Source organism: Panulirus ornatus, chromosome 26, assembly GCF_036320965.1.
Source record: "Panulirus ornatus isolate Po-2019 chromosome 26, ASM3632096v1, whole genome shotgun sequence".
In the NCBI taxonomy this organism is placed as follows: Eukaryota; Metazoa; Arthropoda; class Malacostraca; order Decapoda; family Palinuridae; genus Panulirus; species Panulirus ornatus.
Genome location: NC_092249.1, coordinates 120,852 through 139,246, shown reverse-complemented (window position 1 = coordinate 139,246; position 18,395 = coordinate 120,852). Strand labels below are relative to the sequence as shown.

General features: G+C 41.5%; 1 protein-coding gene across 8 annotated transcripts in view; it reads left to right on the top strand.

The window, feature by feature from the left end:
• Positions 1-18,395, top strand: part of Fatp1 (Fatty acid transport protein 1) — a 186,391-nt gene that overhangs the window by 144,910 nt on the left and 23,086 nt on the right. For all 8 annotated transcript variants that reach the window (XM_071677795.1, XM_071677794.1, XM_071677792.1 and 5 more), the window contains 2 exons: positions 9,995-10,132; positions 15,063-15,220. In XM_071677795.1, coding sequence (XP_071533896.1) covers positions 9,995-10,132; positions 15,063-15,220 — 296 coding nt within the window. The remainder of the gene's footprint in view (positions 1-9,994; positions 10,133-15,062; positions 15,221-18,395) is intronic.

Here is an 18,395-nt window from a genome sequence, read left to right as displayed (position 1 = left end):
GTCCTGTATTTGAAAATATGTCCCAAATCATGAGCAACTTCAGAAATATACTTCTGATTTCATTCTACTGCAGACCAATATGTATAGCTAGTCTATGTGAGTATTATGTTCACAAATATAAATATATATACTACAAAGACAAGTTCTCATACTTTACAAGCCCCACCACTTTCCTGATGAACCTCCATAATTAGGATGGAGGGAGGAAACGGGAACTTGCACTACATAAATTACTGGAAAGTTTAAGCCTCTAAGAAATGAGTTGACAGAAATGTACTAAAACTAAGGTGCTTAGATAAGAATGTACATGTAACATCTCACAATTTAAGATGTAGCTTACTCAATGATGTATGTTTCACAATATGCATGGGCAGAAATAGAAGACATCTAGCATTCAAATAAAGGAACCTATTTCACACATATAATTATTAACTTCTGAAATTGACTATATGACTACAATAGACATTTAAAACAAACTAACCTCTTGTGAACTTAAAATCATACTAATAATATTCATGGAACTATTAAAATGTTCTTATTTTATCAAATGTTTTTATATTAACCATGAAAAAATATGAATTCCGAAATGTATTAAAAGTTTTTTTGGAGCAGCATCCATGTGTTAGACCAGGAATCTAAATTTTCACATTAACTACATCACCAAGTGCTTGAATTCACTAACTGCTATTGGTAGAAAGGTTCAACAGTATATTTTGCGAGACATTTTAAAATAGATACTTGTTACTTCAGAAATACATCAATAGAAATTACACATTGGGTATGACTTTAAGATGATGTAAAATATGTGCTTCTATCTCAATTAGCCCTAAATACTTGGCAGTGGTATGAATAAAAAGGTCAATGCCAAAATAGTTTCTTCATAATTCTTTTCAAATTACAAACTAATGTTGTAGATGCACTTTACTTTGTAAAATAAGTGTGAAGCAGTCATTCAGACATGGAAAGAGTACATATTATTATTATTTATTTATATTTTGCTTTGTCGCTGTCTCCCGTGTTAGTGAGGTAGCGCAAGGAAACAGACGAAAGAATGGCCCAACCCACCCACATACGCATGTATATACATACACGTCCACACATGCACATATACATAACTATACATCTCAATGTATACATATATATACACACACAGACATATATACACATGTACATAATTCATACTGTCTGCCTCTATTCATTCCCATCGCCACCCTGCCACACATGAAGTAACAACCCCCTCCCCCCTCATGTGCACGAGGTAGCGCTAGGAAAAGACAACAAAGGCCACATTCATTCTCACTCAGTCTCTAGCTGCCATGTAATAATGCACCAAAACCACAGCTCCCTTTCCACATCTAGGCCCCACGGAACTTTCCATGGTTTATCCCAGACGCTTCACGTGCTCTGGTTCAATCCATTGACAGCACGTCGACCCCGGTATACCACATCGTTCCAATTCACTCTATTCCTTGCAAGCCTTTCACCCTCCTGCATGTTCAGGCCCCGATCACTCAAAATCTTTTTTCACTCCATCTTTCCACTTCCAGTTTGGTCTCCCACTTCTCCTCGTTCCCTCCACCTCTGACACATATATCCTCTTTGTCAATCTTTCCTCACTCATTCTCTCCATGTGACCAAACCATTTCAAAACACCCTCTTCTGCTCTCTCAACCACACTCTTTTTATTACCACACATCTCTCTTACCCTATTATTACTTACTCGATCAAACCACCTCACACTACATATTGTCCTTAAACATCTCATTTCCAGCACATCCACCCTCCTCCACACAACTCTATCCATAGCCCATGCCTCGCAACCATATAACATTGTTGGAACCACTATTCCTTCAAACATACCCATTTTTGCTTTCCAAGATAATGTTCTCGACTTCTTCACATTCTTCAACACTCCCAGAACTTTCGCCCCCTCCCCCACCAAATGAATCACTTCCACTTCCATGGATCCATCCGTTGCAAAATCCACTCCCAGATATCTAGAACACTTCTTTCCCCACTTTTTTCTCCATTCAAACTTACCTCCCAATTGACTTGTCCCTCAACCCTACTGTACCTAATAACCTTGCTCTTATTCACATTAACTCTCAGCTTTCTTCTTTCACAAACTTTACCAAACTCAGTCACCAGCTTCTGCAGTATCTCACATGAATCAGCCACCAGTGCTGTATCATCAGCAAAGAACAACTGACTCACTTCCCCAGCTCTGTCATCCACAACAGACTGCATACTTGCTCCTCTTTCCAAAACTCTTGCCTTCACCTCCCTAACAAGCCCATCCATAAACAAATTAAGCAACCATGGAGACATTACTCACCCCTGCCGCACAATTATATTTTATTATTATACTTTGTCACTGTCTCCTTCGTTAGCGAGGTAGTGCAAGGAAACAGACGTAAGAATGGCCCAACCCACCCACATACACATATATATGTATATATACATAAACGCAACACACGCACATATACATGCCTATACATTTCAACTTATGCATACGTCTACATACACAGACATATACATGTATACACATGTATATACTCATACTTGCTGCCTTCACCCATTCCCGTCGCCACCCATCACACATGAAATAGCATCCCCCTCCCCCTGTGCACATGTGAGGTAGTGCTAGGAAAAGACAAAAAAGCCCCATTCGTTCACACTCAGTCTCTAGCTATAATGTGTAATGCACGGAAAACACAGCTCCCTTTCCACATCCAGGCCCCACAAAACTTTCCATGGTTTACTCCAGACACTTCACATTCCCTGATTCAACCCATTGACAGCATGTTGACCCCGGTATACCACATCGTGCTGTAGGATTGCGGCAGGGGTGTGTGATGTCTCCATGGTTGTTTAATTTGTTTATGGATGGGGTTGTTAGGGAGGTAAATGCAAGAGTTTTGGAAAGAGGGGCAAGTATGAAGTCTGTTGGGGATGAGAGAGCTTGGGAAGTGAGTCAGTTGTTGTTCGCTGATGATACAGCGCTGGTGGCTGATTCATGTGAGAAACTGCAGAAGCTGGTGACTGAGTTTGGTAAAGTGTGTGAAAGAAGAAAGTTAAGAGTAAATGTGAATAAGAGCAAGGTTATTAGGTACAGTAGGGTTGAGGGTCAAGTCAATTGGGAGGTAAGTTTGAATGGAGAAAAACTGGAGGAAGTAAAGTGTTTTAGATATCTGGGAGTGGATCTGGCAGCGGATGGAACCATGGAAGCGGAAGTGGATCATAGGGTGGGGGAGGTGGTGAAAATTCTGGGATCCTTGAAGAATGTGTGGAAGCCGAGAACATTATCTCGGAAAGCAAAAATGGGTATGTTTGAAGGAATAATGGTTCCAACAATGTTGTATGGTTGCGAGGCGTGGGCTATGGATAGAGTTGTGCGCAGGAGGGTGGATGTGCTGGAAATGAGATGTTTGAGGACAATGTGTGGTGTGAGGTGGTTTGATCGAGTAAGTAACGTAAGGGTGAGAGAGATGTGTGGAAAATAAAAGAGCGTGGTTGAGAGGGCAGAAGAGGGTGTTTTGAAATGGTTTGGGCACATGGAGAGAATGAATGAGGAAAGATTGACCAAGAGGATTATTGTGTCGGAGGTGAAGGGAACGAGGAGAAGTGGGAGACCAAATTGGAGGTGGAAAGATGGAGTGAAAAAGATTTTGAGTGATCGGGGCCCGAGCATGCAGGAGGGTGAAAGGAGGGCAAGGAATAGAGTGAATTGGATCGATGTGGTATACTGGGGTTGACGTGCTGTCAGTGGATTGAATCAGGGCATGTGAAGCGTCTGGGGTAAACCATGGAAAGCTGTGTAGGTATGTATATTTGCGTGTGTGGACGTGTATGTATATACATGTGTATGGGGGTGGGTTGGGCCATTTCTTTCGTCTGTTTCCTTGCGCTACCTCGCAAACGCGGGAGACAGCGGCAAAAAAAAAAAAAAAATTATATGTCCATGTATGTGTACATTGAATTGTATAGGTATGTATATGTGCATGTGTGGGCATTTACATATATACATGTGTATGTGGGTGGGCTGGCCTTTCTTTCGTCTGTTTTCTTGCACTACCTCACTAACGCGGGAGACAGTGACTAAGTATGATAAAGAAAGGAAAGGAAATATAATTGTTTTTGTATCATTATTATTTATCCCTGGGAATAGGGGAGAAAGAATACTTCCCCCTTATTCCCTGCGTAGTGTAGAAGGCAACTAATAGGGAAGGGAGGGGGGCTGGAAATCCTCCCCTCTTGTTTTTTAATTTTCCTAAAGAATGAACAGAGAAGGGGGCCAAGGGAGGATATTCCCTCTAAGGCTCAGTCCTCTGTTTTTAACGCTACCTCGCTGGTGTGGGAAAAGGTGAATATGTATAGAAAATTATTATTATTATTTTTCTTTCATACTATTCGCCATTTCCTGCATTAGTGAGGTAGCGTTAAGAACAGAGGACTGGGCCTTTGAGGGAATATCATCACCTGGGCCCCTTCTCTGTTCCTTCTTTTGGAAAATAAAAGAAAATGAGAGGGGAGGATTTCCAGCCACCCGCTCCCACTTTCAACATATACTTACTGTATTCTCTTAACAAGTCCTGTATTTGAAAATATGTCCCAAATCATGAGCAACTTCAGAAATATACTTCTGATTTCATTCTACTGCAGACCAATATGTATAGCTAGTCTATGTGAGTATTATGTTCACAAATATAAATATATATACTACAAAGACAAGTTCTCATACTTTACAAGCCCCACCACTTTCCTGATGAACCTCCATAATTAGGATGGAGGGAGGAAACGGGAACTTGCACTACATAAATTACTGGAAAGTTTAAGCCTCTAAGAAATGAGTTGACAGAAATGTACTAAAACTAAGGTGCTTAGATAAGAATGTACATGTAACATCTCACAATTTAAGATGTAGCTTACTCAATGATGTATGTTTCACAATATGCATGGGCAGAAATAGAAGACATCTAGCATTCAAATAAAGGAACCTATTTCACACATATAATTATTAACTTCTGAAATTGACTATATGACTACAATAGACATTTAAAACAAACTAACCTCTTGTGAACTTAAAATCATACTAATAATATTCATGGAACTATTAAAATGTTCTTATTTTATCAAATGTTTTTATATTAACCATGAAAAAATATGAATTCCGAAATGTATTAAAAGTTTTTTTGGAGCAGCATCCATGTGTTAGACCAGGAATCTAAATTTTCACATTAACTACATCACCAAGTGCTTGAATTCACTAACTGCTATTGGTAGAAAGGTTCAACAGTATATTTTGCGAGACATTTTAAAATAGATACTTGTTACTTCAGAAATACATCAATAGAAATTACACATTGGGTATGACTTTAAGATGATGTAAAATATGTGCTTCTATCTCAATTAGCCCTAAATACTTGGCAGTGGTATGAATAAAAAGGTCAATGCCAAAATAGTTTCTTCATAATTCTTTTCAAATTACAAACTAATGTTGTAGATGCACTTTACTTTGTAAAATAAGTGTGAAGCAGTCATTCAGACATGGAAAGAGTACATATTATTATTATTTATTTATATTTTGCTTTGTCGCTGTCTCCCGTGTTAGTGAGGTAGCGCAAGGAAACAGACGAAAGAATGGCCCAACCCACCCACATACGCATGTATATACATACACGTCCACACATGCACATATACATAACTATACATCTCAATGTATACATATATATACACACACAGACATATATACACATGTACATAATTCATACTGTCTGCCTCTATTCATTCCCATCGCCACCCTGCCACACATGAAGTAACAACCCCCTCCCCCCTCATGTGCACGAGGTAGCGCTAGGAAAAGACAACAAAGGCCACATTCATTCTCACTCAGTCTCTAGCTGCCATGTAATAATGCACCAAAACCACAGCTCCCTTTCCACATCTAGGCCCCACGGAACTTTCCATGGTTTATCCCAGACGCTTCACGTGCTCTGGTTCAATCCATTGACAGCACGTCGACCCCGGTATACCACATCGTTCCAATTCACTCTATTCCTTGCAAGCCTTTCACCCTCCTGCATGTTCAGGCCCCGATCACTCAAAATCTTTTTTCACTCCATCTTTCCACTTCCAGTTTGGTCTCCCACTTCTCCTCGTTCCCTCCACCTCTGACACATATATCCTCTTTGTCAATCTTTCCTCACTCATTCTCTCCATGTGACCAAACCATTTCAAAACACCCTCTTCTGCTCTCTCAACCACACTCTTTTTATTACCACACATCTCTCTTACCCTATTATTACTTACTCGATCAAACCACCTCACACTACATATTGTCCTTAAACATCTCATTTCCAGCACATCCACCCTCCTCCACACAACTCTATCCATAGCCCATGCCTCGCAACCATATAACATTGTTGGAACCACTATTCCTTCAAACATACCCATTTTTGCTTTCCAAGATAATGTTCTCGACTTCTTCACATTCTTCAACACTCCCAGAACTTTCGCCCCCTCCCCCACCAAATGAATCACTTCCACTTCCATGGATCCATCCGTTGCAAAATCCACTCCCAGATATCTAGAACACTTCTTTCCCCACTTTTTTCTCCATTCAAACTTACCTCCCAATTGACTTGTCCCTCAACCCTACTGTACCTAATAACCTTGCTCTTATTCACATTAACTCTCAGCTTTCTTCTTTCACAAACTTTACCAAACTCAGTCACCAGCTTCTGCAGTATCTCACATGAATCAGCCACCAGTGCTGTATCATCAGCAAAGAACAACTGACTCACTTCCCCAGCTCTGTCATCCACAACAGACTGCATACTTGCTCCTCTTTCCAAAACTCTTGCCTTCACCTCCCTAACAAGCCCATCCATAAACAAATTAAGCAACCATGGAGACATTACTCACCCCTGCCGCACAATTATATTTTATTATTATACTTTGTCACTGTCTCCTTCGTTAGCGAGGTAGTGCAAGGAAACAGACGTAAGAATGGCCCAACCCACCCACATACACATATATATGTATATATACATAAACGCAACACACGCACATATACATGCCTATACATTTCAACTTATGCATACGTCTACATACACAGACATATACATGTATACACATGTATATACTCATACTTGCTGCCTTCACCCATTCCCGTCGCCACCCATCACACATGAAATAGCATCCCCCTCCCCCTGTGCACATGTGAGGTAGTGCTAGGAAAAGACAAAAAAGCCCCATTCGTTCACACTCAGTCTCTAGCTATAATGTGTAATGCACGGAAAACACAGCTCCCTTTCCACATCCAGGCCCCACAAAACTTTCCATGGTTTACTCCAGACACTTCACATTCCCTGATTCAACCCATTGACAGCATGTTGACCCCGGTATACCACATCGTGCTGTAGGATTGCGGCAGGGGTGTGTGATGTCTCCATGGTTGTTTAATTTGTTTATGGATGGGGTTGTTAGGGAGGTAAATGCAAGAGTTTTGGAAAGAGGGGCAAGTATGAAGTCTGTTGGGGATGAGAGAGCTTGGGAAGTGAGTCAGTTGTTGTTCGCTGATGATACAGCGCTGGTGGCTGATTCATGTGAGAAACTGCAGAAGCTGGTGACTGAGTTTGGTAAAGTGTGTGAAAGAAGAAAGTTAAGAGTAAATGTGAATAAGAGCAAGGTTATTAGGTACAGTAGGGTTGAGGGTCAAGTCAATTGGGAGGTAAGTTTGAATGGAGAAAAACTGGAGGAAGTAAAGTGTTTTAGATATCTGGGAGTGGATCTGGCAGCGGATGGAACCATGGAAGCGGAAGTGGATCATAGGGTGGGGGAGGTGGTGAAAATTCTGGGATCCTTGAAGAATGTGTGGAAGCCGAGAACATTATCTCGGAAAGCAAAAATGGGTATGTTTGAAGGAATAATGGTTCCAACAATGTTGTATGGTTGCGAGGCGTGGGCTATGGATAGAGTTGTGCGCAGGAGGGTGGATGTGCTGGAAATGAGATGTTTGAGGACAATGTGTGGTGTGAGGTGGTTTGATCGAGTAAGTAACGTAAGGGTGAGAGAGATGTGTGGAAATAAAAAGAGCGTGGTTGAGAGGGCAGAAGAGGGTGTTTTGAAATGGTTTGGGCACATGGAGAGAATGAATGAGGAAAGATTGACCAAGAGGATATATGTGTCGGAGGTGAAGGGAACGAGGAGAAGTGGGAGACCAAATTGGAGGTGGAAAGATGGAGTGAAAAAGATTTTGAGTGATCGGGGCCTGAGCATGCAGGAGGGTGAAAGGAGGGCAAGGAATAGAGTGAATTGGATCGATGTGGTATACCGGGGTTGACGTGCTGTCAGTGGATTGAATCAGGGCATGTGAAGCGTCTGGGGTAAACCATGGAAAGCTGTGTAGGTATGTATATTTGCGTGTGTGGACGTGTATGTATATACATGGGTATGGGGGTGGGTTGGGCCATTTCTTTTGTCTGTTTCCTTGCGCTACCTCGCAAACGCGGGAGACAGCGGCAAAAAAAAAAAATCGTTCCAATTCACTCTGTTCCTTGAACACCTCAATATCTTTTTCACTCCATCCTTCCACCTCCAATTTGGTCTCCTGTTTCTCCATCTTCCCTCTGCCTGACACATATATCCTCTTTATCAATCTTTCCTCACTCATTCTCTCCATATGTCGAAACTATTTCAACACACCCTCTCTTTATTTCCACACATTTCTTTTATCTTTTCTATACTTACTCAATCCCTTCACCTCACACCACATCTTGTCCTCAACATTTCATTTCCAACACATCCACCCTCCTCCATACAACCCTATCTATAGACCATGCCTTGCAACCATATAACATTGTTGGAACTCCCATTCCTTCGAACATACCCATTTTTGCTCTCCAAGATAATGTTCCCTGCTTCCACACATTCTTCGGTGCTCCCAGAACCTTCGCCCCCTTCCCTACTGTTACTCACTTCCACTTCCATGGTACCATTTGCTGTTATGTCCACTCCCAGATATCTGAAACACTTCACTTCCTCCAATTTTTTTCCATTCAAACTCACATCCTGTTTAACTTGTCCCTCAACCCTACTGAACCTAATAACCTTACTCTTATTCACATTTACTCTCAACTTTCTCCTTCCATGCATTTTTCCAAACTCAGTCACCAACCTCTGCAGTTTCTCACATGAAACAGCCACTAGAGCTGTATCATCAGCAAACAACAACTGACTCATTTTCCAGGCCCTCTCATCCCAATAGACTGCATACTCGCTCCTCACCAAAACTCTTGCATTTACCTTCCTAACCACCCCATCCATAAATGAATTAAACAAACATGGAGACATCACCCACCTCTGCCACAAACCAACATTCACTGGGAACCAGTCACTCTCCTCTCTGTCTACTCGCACACATGCCTTACATACTTGGTAGAAACTTTTTGCTGCTTCTAGCAACTTACCTCCCACACCATAGTGCCTCAAGAAATTATGCAGAGGGAGGTGGGTTCACTGAATAAAGTAATGATGGGGCAAGGGAGAGGAGTGGTAACAAGAAGAGTACAGATAAGAAAGCTGAAGGTGTGCTGAAATGGTTTGGACATAGGGAGAGAATGAGTGTGGAGTGGTTGAAAAAGAGGGTATATGAGTATGATGTGAAGTGGAAAAGAAGTGGGAAATCAAAGCGGATTGGTAAAAAAGATTTTGAGTGCTTGGGGCCTGCATATGCACATTGGTGAAAGGCATGCCTTGTATTCCTACAGTATTAATGAAACTACAATACCTTACCTTCAAGCATACCCATTTTTATCCATCTAGATAGTGACCATCACTCTGCACATTCCTCAGTGCTTCAAGAACCCACACCCCTTCACCTGCTATATGACTTGTCTCAACTTTCATGGTTCCATTTGCTACTATTTCCACTCCCAGGTATCTAAAACATCCAACTTATTCCAGAAGACTCATTATTTTATTTACCTTTCAGGTGAGCCTGGGGAATTTATTGGCAAAATAGTTAGGAATCATCCGGTTCGGGACTTCCATGGATATGCTGATGAGAGTTCAACAAAGAAAAAGATAGTGAGGGATGTCTTCAAGAAGGGGGATTATGCCTTCTTGTCAGGTTAGTATCAGGTACTGTTTTCAATAATCATGTTGAAAAAGAGGTAGTGAAAGCTGTGCGGAAGATGAAATCTGGTAAGGTGGCGGGTTTGGATGGTATTGCAGTAGAATTTATTAAGAAAGGAGGTGGCCGCGTTGTTGACTGGTTGGTAAGGATATTCATTGTATATATGGGTCATGGTGAAGTGCCTGAGGATTGGCAGAATGCATGCATAGTGCCATTGTACAAAAGCAAAAGGGATAAAGGTGAGTGTTCTAACTTCAGATGCATAAGTTTGTTGAGTGTTCCTGGGAAATTATATGGGAGGTTATTGATTTAGAGGATGAAGGCATGTACTGAGCATCAGACTGGGGAAGAGCTGTGTGGTTTCAAAAGTGGTAAAGGATGTGTGGATCAGATGTTTGCTTTAAAGAATGTGTGTGAGAAATGCATAGAAAAGTAGATGGATTTGTATGTAGCACTTATGGATCTGGAGAAGGCATATGATAGGGTTGATAGAGATGCTTTTTGGAAGGTCTTAAGAGTATATGGTGTGGGAGATAAGTTGCTAGAAGCAGTGACAAGTTTTTACCGAGGATGGAATGCATGTGTACGAGTAGGAAGAGGGGAGAGTGATTGGTTCCCAGTGAAGGTTGGTCTGCGGCAGGGGTGTTTGATGTCCCTTTGGTTGTTTAATTTGTTTATGGATGAGGTGGTTGGGTAGGTGAATTTTGGAGTTTTGGAGAGAGGGGCAAGTATGCAGTCTGTTGTGGACGAGAGGGCTTTGGAAGTGAGTCAGTTGTTGTTTGCCGATGATACAGCTCTGATGGATGATTCGAGTGAGAAACTGTTGAAGCTGATAACTGATTTGGAAAAGTGTGTGAAAGGAGATAGTTGAGAGTAAATGTGAATATGAGCAATGTGATTAGTTTCAGTAGGGTTGAGAGACATGTTAGTTGGGATGTAAGTTTGAATGGAGGAAGGTTGGAGGAATTGAAATGTTTTGGATATCTGGAAGTGGACATAGCAGCGAATAGAACTATGGAATCATAAGTGAGCCACGTGGTGAGAGGGGGCGAAGGTTCTGGGTATGATGAAGAATGTGTAGAAGGAGAGAACGTTATCTTGGAGAGCTAAAATGGGTATGTTTAAAGGAATAGTAGTTCCAACAATGTTATATAGTAGGAGGCATGGGCTATAGATAGGGTTGTAAGGAGGAGGGTGGATGTGTTGGAAATGAAATGTTTGAGGACAAAAAGTGGTGTGAGGTGGTGTGATCAAGAAAGTAATGAAAGGTTAAGAGAGATGTGTGGAAATAAAAAGTCTGTGGTTGAGAGCAGAGGAGGGTATGTTGAAATGGTTTGGACATGTGGAGAAAATGAATGAGGAAAGATTGACGAAGAGGATATGTGTGTCAGAGGTGGAGGGAACAAGGAGAAACAGGAAACCAAATTGGAGATGGAAGGATAGAGTGAAAAATATTTTGAATGATCAGGGCCTGAACACACAGGAGGGTGAGAGGCGTGCAAGGAATAGAGTGAATTGGAACGAAGTGGTATACCATGGTCAACGTGCTGTCAGTGGACTGAACCAGGGCACGTGAAACTTCTGGAGTAAGCCATGGAAAGGTCTGTGGGGCCTGGATGTGGACCGGGAGCTGTGGTTTTGGTACATTACACATGACAGCTATAGAGCGGGTTAGCACCAGGAATGGATGAAGGCAAGCAAGTATGAAAAAGTACATGTGTATATATGCGTATATTTATGAATATGGGCGTTTATGTATATATGTGTGTATATGAGTGTATGTTTATGTGCGTGTGTGGGCGTTTATGTGTATACATGTGTATGTGGGTGGGTTGGTCCATTCTTTTGTCTGTTTCCTCACCCTACCTTGTTGATGGAGGATTCAGCCGCAAAGTATAATGATAATAATAATAATGAGTGTCTATATGTATATATATATGTGTATATATGAGAGTAGGTGAGTTTGGAAAGGAGACTTGTGTGAGGAAGTACTAGGAGAGATTGAGTGCAGAATGGCAGAAGGTGAGAGCAAATGACATAAGGGGAGTGGAGGAGGAATGGGATGTATTTAAGGAAACAGTGATGGCTTGCACAAGAGATGCATGTGGCATGAGAAAAGTGGGAGGTGGGCTGATTAGAAAGGGTAGTGAGTGGTGGGATGAAGAAGTAAGATTGGTAGTGGAAAAGAAGAGAGAGGCATTTGGATGATTTTTGCTGGGAAGTAGTGCAAATGACTGGGAGATGTATAAAATAAAGCAGCAGGAGGTCAAGAGAAAGGTGCAAGAGGTGAAAAAGAGGGCAAATAAGAGTTGGGGTGAGAGAATATCATTAAATTTTAGGGAGAATAAAACGATGTTTTGGAAGGAGGTAGATAAAGTGCATAAGACAAGAGAACAAATGGGAACATGGGTGAAGGGGGCTAATGGGGAGGTAATAACAAGTAGTGGGGAAGAGAGAAGGAGATGGAGTGAATGAAGGCTTTGCGGAAGATGAAAGCTGGCAAGATGGCGGGTTTGGATGGTATTGCAGTGGAATGTATTAAAAAAGGGGTGACTGTGTTGTTGACTTGTTGGTAAGGATATTCAGTGTATGCATGGTTCATGGTGAAGTGCCTGAGGATTGGCATAATGCATGCATAATGCCATTGTACAAAGACAAAAGGGATAAAGATGAGTGTTCAAATAACGGAGGTATAAGTTTGTTGACTATTCCTGGTAAATTATATGGGAGGGTATTGATTGAGAGGGTAGAGGCATGTACAGAGCATCAGATTGGGGATGAACAGTGTGGTCTCAGAAGTGGTAGAGGATGTGTGGATCAGGTGTTTGCAATGAAAACTGTATGTGAGAAATACTTAGAAAAGCAGATAGATTTTTATGTAGTATATACTTTCACAGACATATACATATATACACATGTACATAATTCCTACTTGCTGCCTTTGTTCATTCCCATCACCATCCCGCCACACATGAAATGACACCCACCCTCCCCTGCATGCAAGCGAGGTAGCGCTAGGAAAAGACAACAAAGGCCACATTCGTTCACACTCAGTCTCTAGCTGTCATGTATAATGCACCGAAACCACAGCTTCCTTTCCACATCCAGGCCCCACAAAACTTTCCTTGGTTTACCTCAGATGATTCACATGCCCTGGTTCAATCCATTGACAGCACGTCGACCCCGGTATACCACATTGGTCCAGTTCACTCTATTTCTTGCATGCCTTTCACCCTCCTGCATGTTCAGGCCCCAATCGGTCAAAATCTTTTTCACTGCATCCTTCCACCTCCAATTTAGTCTCCCACTTCTCCTTGCTTCCTCCATCTCTGACACACATATCCTTTTTGTCAATCTTTCCTCACTCATTTTCTCCATGAGACCAAACCATTTTAGTACACCCTCTTCTGCTCTCTCAACCACACTCTTTTTATTACCACACATCTCTCTTACTCTTTCATCATTTCCTCGAACCAACCACCTTACACCACATATTGTCCTCAAACATCTTATTTCCACCATGTCCACCCTCCTCGGCACAACCCTATCTATAGCCCACGCCTCGCAACCATATAACATTGTTGGAACCACTATTCCTTCAAATATACCAATTTTTGCTTTCCGAGATAATGTTCTCGTCTTCCACACATTCTTCAACGCTCTCAGAACCTTCGCCCCCTCCCCCACCCTGTTACTCACTTCCACTTCTTTGGTTCCATCCACTGCCAAATCCACTCCCAGATATCTAAAACACTTCACTTCCTCCGGTTTTTCTCCATCCAGACTGTTTTTCATGGTACCCTCAAAATTTGATCCATGCATTAGGCAAATGTGAAGTGGCCATGGTCTGCTTGTGGCCCAACCTGTTGGACCAACATTTGTAGGGAAAGACAGGAGGAGTGTTATAGCCAGGCGGGGCTGTTGTGGTATTTGGTGAGGTAGCCTTTTGTGTGGCATAGCCGGCTGGATACATTGTAGGAGCATGAGGCAGAGCATCACTGGTGAGATACTGCCATTGTATTACCGTACAGTTTTGTTCGTAATTTCTTTGTACTTTGTTATTTTTATGCTGTTTTCGAAATACACTTTGCATAATTTTAACCTTGAATTTTCAGTACAGAACTTAAGGTTTGTATCTCAAGGGTCACTGCCCCTAAATTCATTTCCCATAGGCCCTGTACCTTGCCAACCATGGTTTTGCAGACTACGGTACTTGCAGGAACATAACCCAGTAGTTGGTAAGGGACATGTGTATGCTCAATGTATGACGAAACTGCCTTGGTGATAATCTAGTTAGCAACATCTTTGGTGTCTTTACTTTAGGTGCAGAAAAGTCAAAATATTTTTACCGTATGTGTCAGTTGCACCAAATCATTATTTTTTTTTTGGAATGTAAACAGAACATCATTTGGGAAGGATTTATTCCCTCTATGCATCATGTGTTGTGGTTCCAAGATGGCCATGACTTGAGCATTCCTTGAGCTACTATGAAGGAAAATGTGTGGTGAAGTTTCCTTAATAGTTTTTATTATGCCATTTGATAAGGCTGTACTTATTGCAAGAAAAACGAGTGATCACAGTAAACTTTATGAGATGACTATTGTTTGTTATGAGTATGAAAAACATTACTTATATTGTACTTGAGTACTGAAAACATAGTTATGAGATGGGAAGGTTCTGCTGTATGATATGATATTGTGATGGACATACCAGGTTATTGAAGAAGTAGGGGAACATTTTCAAAGCAGTGAAGACAAGGATTGAAGGTTGGTGCCCTAGAAAAAACAAGAAAACTATAGTACTTGGATGTGAAAGACAAGAACGTGCTGAAAGTTCAGGAATGTGTTTTATCAGTATATTTCCTAGTTTCTGTTTTTTATTGTTTTGAGTTTTTATGAAAATTGTAACTTAGAGTTTATTCCAGGTGATATTCTTGTGATGGACGATGAAGGTTATTTGTACTTCAAAGACCGTACTGGAGATACATTCCGCTGGAAAGGTGAAAATGTTTCAACAAGTGAAGTGGAAGCTGTTATCTCTAAAGTGGCTGGTCATGCTGATGTTGTGGTGTATGGCGTTGAGGTAAATTAGATCATTTTTGATCATCAGACAATTTTTGATGTCTCCATGTTTAGGGCTAAAGTGATAAGTATTTTTAGGAATTTACTGTACTGAACAAGCTAACCAGCCATCAACATGACTTTTGTACTGAATGATTTTTTCCATACTTGATCACCATTTCTTGCTTTAGAGAAGTAGTGTCAGGAAACAGATGAAGAAAGACACATCCACTCACGTACATACACACACACACACATATTTATTATTATACTTGATCGCTGTTTCCGGTGTCAGCGAGGTAGTGCCAGAAAACAGAGGAAGAATGGCCCATCCACCTCGCTGATGTGGGAGGCAGCGACAAAGAATACAAAGAATACTTCCCACGTATTCCCTGCGTGTCGTAAAAGGCGACTAAAAGGGGAGGGAGCGGGGGGCTGGAAATCCTCCCCTCTCGTTTTTTTTTTTTTAATTTTCCAAAAGAAGGAACAGAGAATTGGGCCAGGTGAGGGTATTCCCTCAAAGGCCCAGTCCTCTGTTCTTAACGCTACCTCGCTAATGCGGGAAATGGCGAACAGTTTGAAAGAAAAGATATATATATATATATATATATATATATATATATATATATATATATATATATATATATATATATATATACTATCCCTGGGGATAGGGGAGAAAGAATACTTCCCACGTATTCCTTGCCTGTCGTAGAAGGCGACTAAAAGAGGAGGGAGCGGTGGGCTGGAAATCCTCCCCTCGTTTTTTTTTTTTTTAATTTTCCAAGAGAAGGAACAGAGAAGGGGGCCAGGTGAGGATATTCTCTCAGAGGCCCAGTCCTCTGTTCTTAACGCTACCTTGCTAATGCGGGAAATGGCGAATAGTTTGAAAGAAAGAAAAGAAAAGATATATATATATATATATATATATGTAAATGCCCATAAACACATGTGTATGTACATATAAATATCTACATATACACATATATAAGTTTGTTGAGTATTCCTGGTAAATTATATGGGAGGGTATTGATTGAGAGGGTGAAGGCATGTACAGAGCATCAGATTGGGGAAGAGCAGTGCGGTTTCAGAAGTGGTAGAGGATGTGTGGATCAGGTGTTTGCTTTGAAGAATGTATGTGAGAAATACTTAGAAAAGCAAATGGATTTGTATGTAGCATTTATGGATCTGGAGAAGGCATATGATAGAGTTGATAGAGATGCTCTGTGGAAGGTATTAAGAATATATGGTGTGGGAGGCAAGTTGTTAGAAGCAGTGAAAAGTTTTTATCGAGGATGTAAGGCATGTGTACGTGTAGGAAGAGAGGAAAGTGATTGGTTCTCAGTGAATGTAGGTTTGCGGCAGGGGTGTGTGATGTCTCCATGGTTGTTTAATTTGTTTATGGATGGGGTTGTTAGGGAGGTAAATGCAAGAGTCCTGGAAAGAGGGGCAAGTATGAAGTCTGTTGGGGATGAGAGAGCTTGGGAAGTGAGTCAGTTGTTGTTCGCTGATGATACAGCGCTGGTGGCTGATTCATGTGAGAAACTGCAGAAGCTGGTGACTGAGTTTGGTAAAGTGTGTGGAAGAAGAAAGTTAAGAGTAAATGTGAATAAGAGCAAGGTTATTAGGTACAGTAGGGTTGAGGGTCAAGTCAATTGGGAGGTGAGTTTGAATGGAGAAAAACTGGAGGAAGTGAAGTGTTTTAGATATCTGGGAGTGGATCTGTCAGCGGATGGAACCATGGAAGCGGAAGTGGATCATAGGGTGGGGGAGGGGGCGAAAATTTTGGGAGCCTTGAAAAAATGTGTGGAAGTCGAGAACATTATCTCGGAAAGCAAAAATGGGTATGTTTGAAGGAATAGTGGTTCCAACAATGTTGTATGGTTGCGAGGCGTGGGCTATGGATAGAGTTGTGCGCAGGAGGATGGATGTGCTGGAAATGAGATGTTTGAGGACAATGTGTGGTGTGAGGTGGTTTGACCGAGTAAGTAACGTAAGGGTAAGAGAGATGTGTGGAAATAAAAAGAGCGTGGTTGAGAGAGCAGAAGAGGGTGTTTTGAAATGGTTCGGGCACATGGAGAGAATGAGTGAGGAAAGATTGACCAAAAGAATATATGTGTCGGAGGTGGAGGGAACGAGGAGAAGAGGGAGACCAAATTGGAGGTGGAAAGATGGAGTGAAAAAGATTTTGTGTGATCGGGGCCTGAACATGCAGGAGGGTGAAAGGAGGGCAAGAAATAGAGTGAATTGGAGCGATGTGGTATACAGGGGTTGACGTGCTGTCAGTGGATTGAATCAAGGCATGTGAAGCGTCTGGGGTAAACCATGGAAAGCTGTGTAGGTATGTATATTTGCGTGTGTGGACGTGTGTATGTACGTGTGTATGGGGGTTGGGCCATTTCTTTCGTCTGTTTCCTTGCGCTACCTCGCAAACGCGGGAGACAGCGACAAAGTATAAAAAAAAAAAAAAAAAAAAAAAAAAAAAAAAAATATTTATACATACACGTACAAAGACATATGAATGCAAGAGTTTTAGAGAGAGTAGCAAGTATGCAGTCTGTTGTGGATGAGAGGGCTTGGGAAGTGAATCAGTTGTTGTTCGCTAATGATACAGCACTGGTGGCTGATTTGGGTGAGAAACTGCAGAAGTTGGTAACTGAGTTTGGTAAAGTGTATGAAAGAAGAAAGGTGAGGGTAAATGTGAATAAGAGGAATGTGATTAGGTTCAGTAGGGTTGAGGGACAAGTTGATTGGGATGAAAGTTTGAATATAAACTGGAGTAGGTGAAGTGTGTTAGATATCTAGGAGTGGATTTAGCAGTGGATGGAACCATGGAAGTGGAAGTGAATCACAGGGTGGGGGAGGGGGCGAAGGTTCTGGGAACATTGAAGAATGTGTGGAAGGTGAGAATGTTATCTCAGAGAGCAAAAATGGGTATGTTTGAAGGAATAATGGTTCCAACAATGTTATATGTTTGCAAGGCATGGACTATAGATAGGTTTTGTTTCACGGAGGGTGTATGTGTTGGAAATGAAATGTTTGAGGACAGTATGTGGTGTGAGGTGGTTTGATCAAGTAAGTAATGAAAGGGTAAGAGAGATGTTTGGAGATAAAAAGAGTGTGGTTGAGAAAGCAGAAAAGGGTGTATTGAAATGGTTTGGTCACATGGAGAGAATGAGTGAGGAAAGATTGACAAA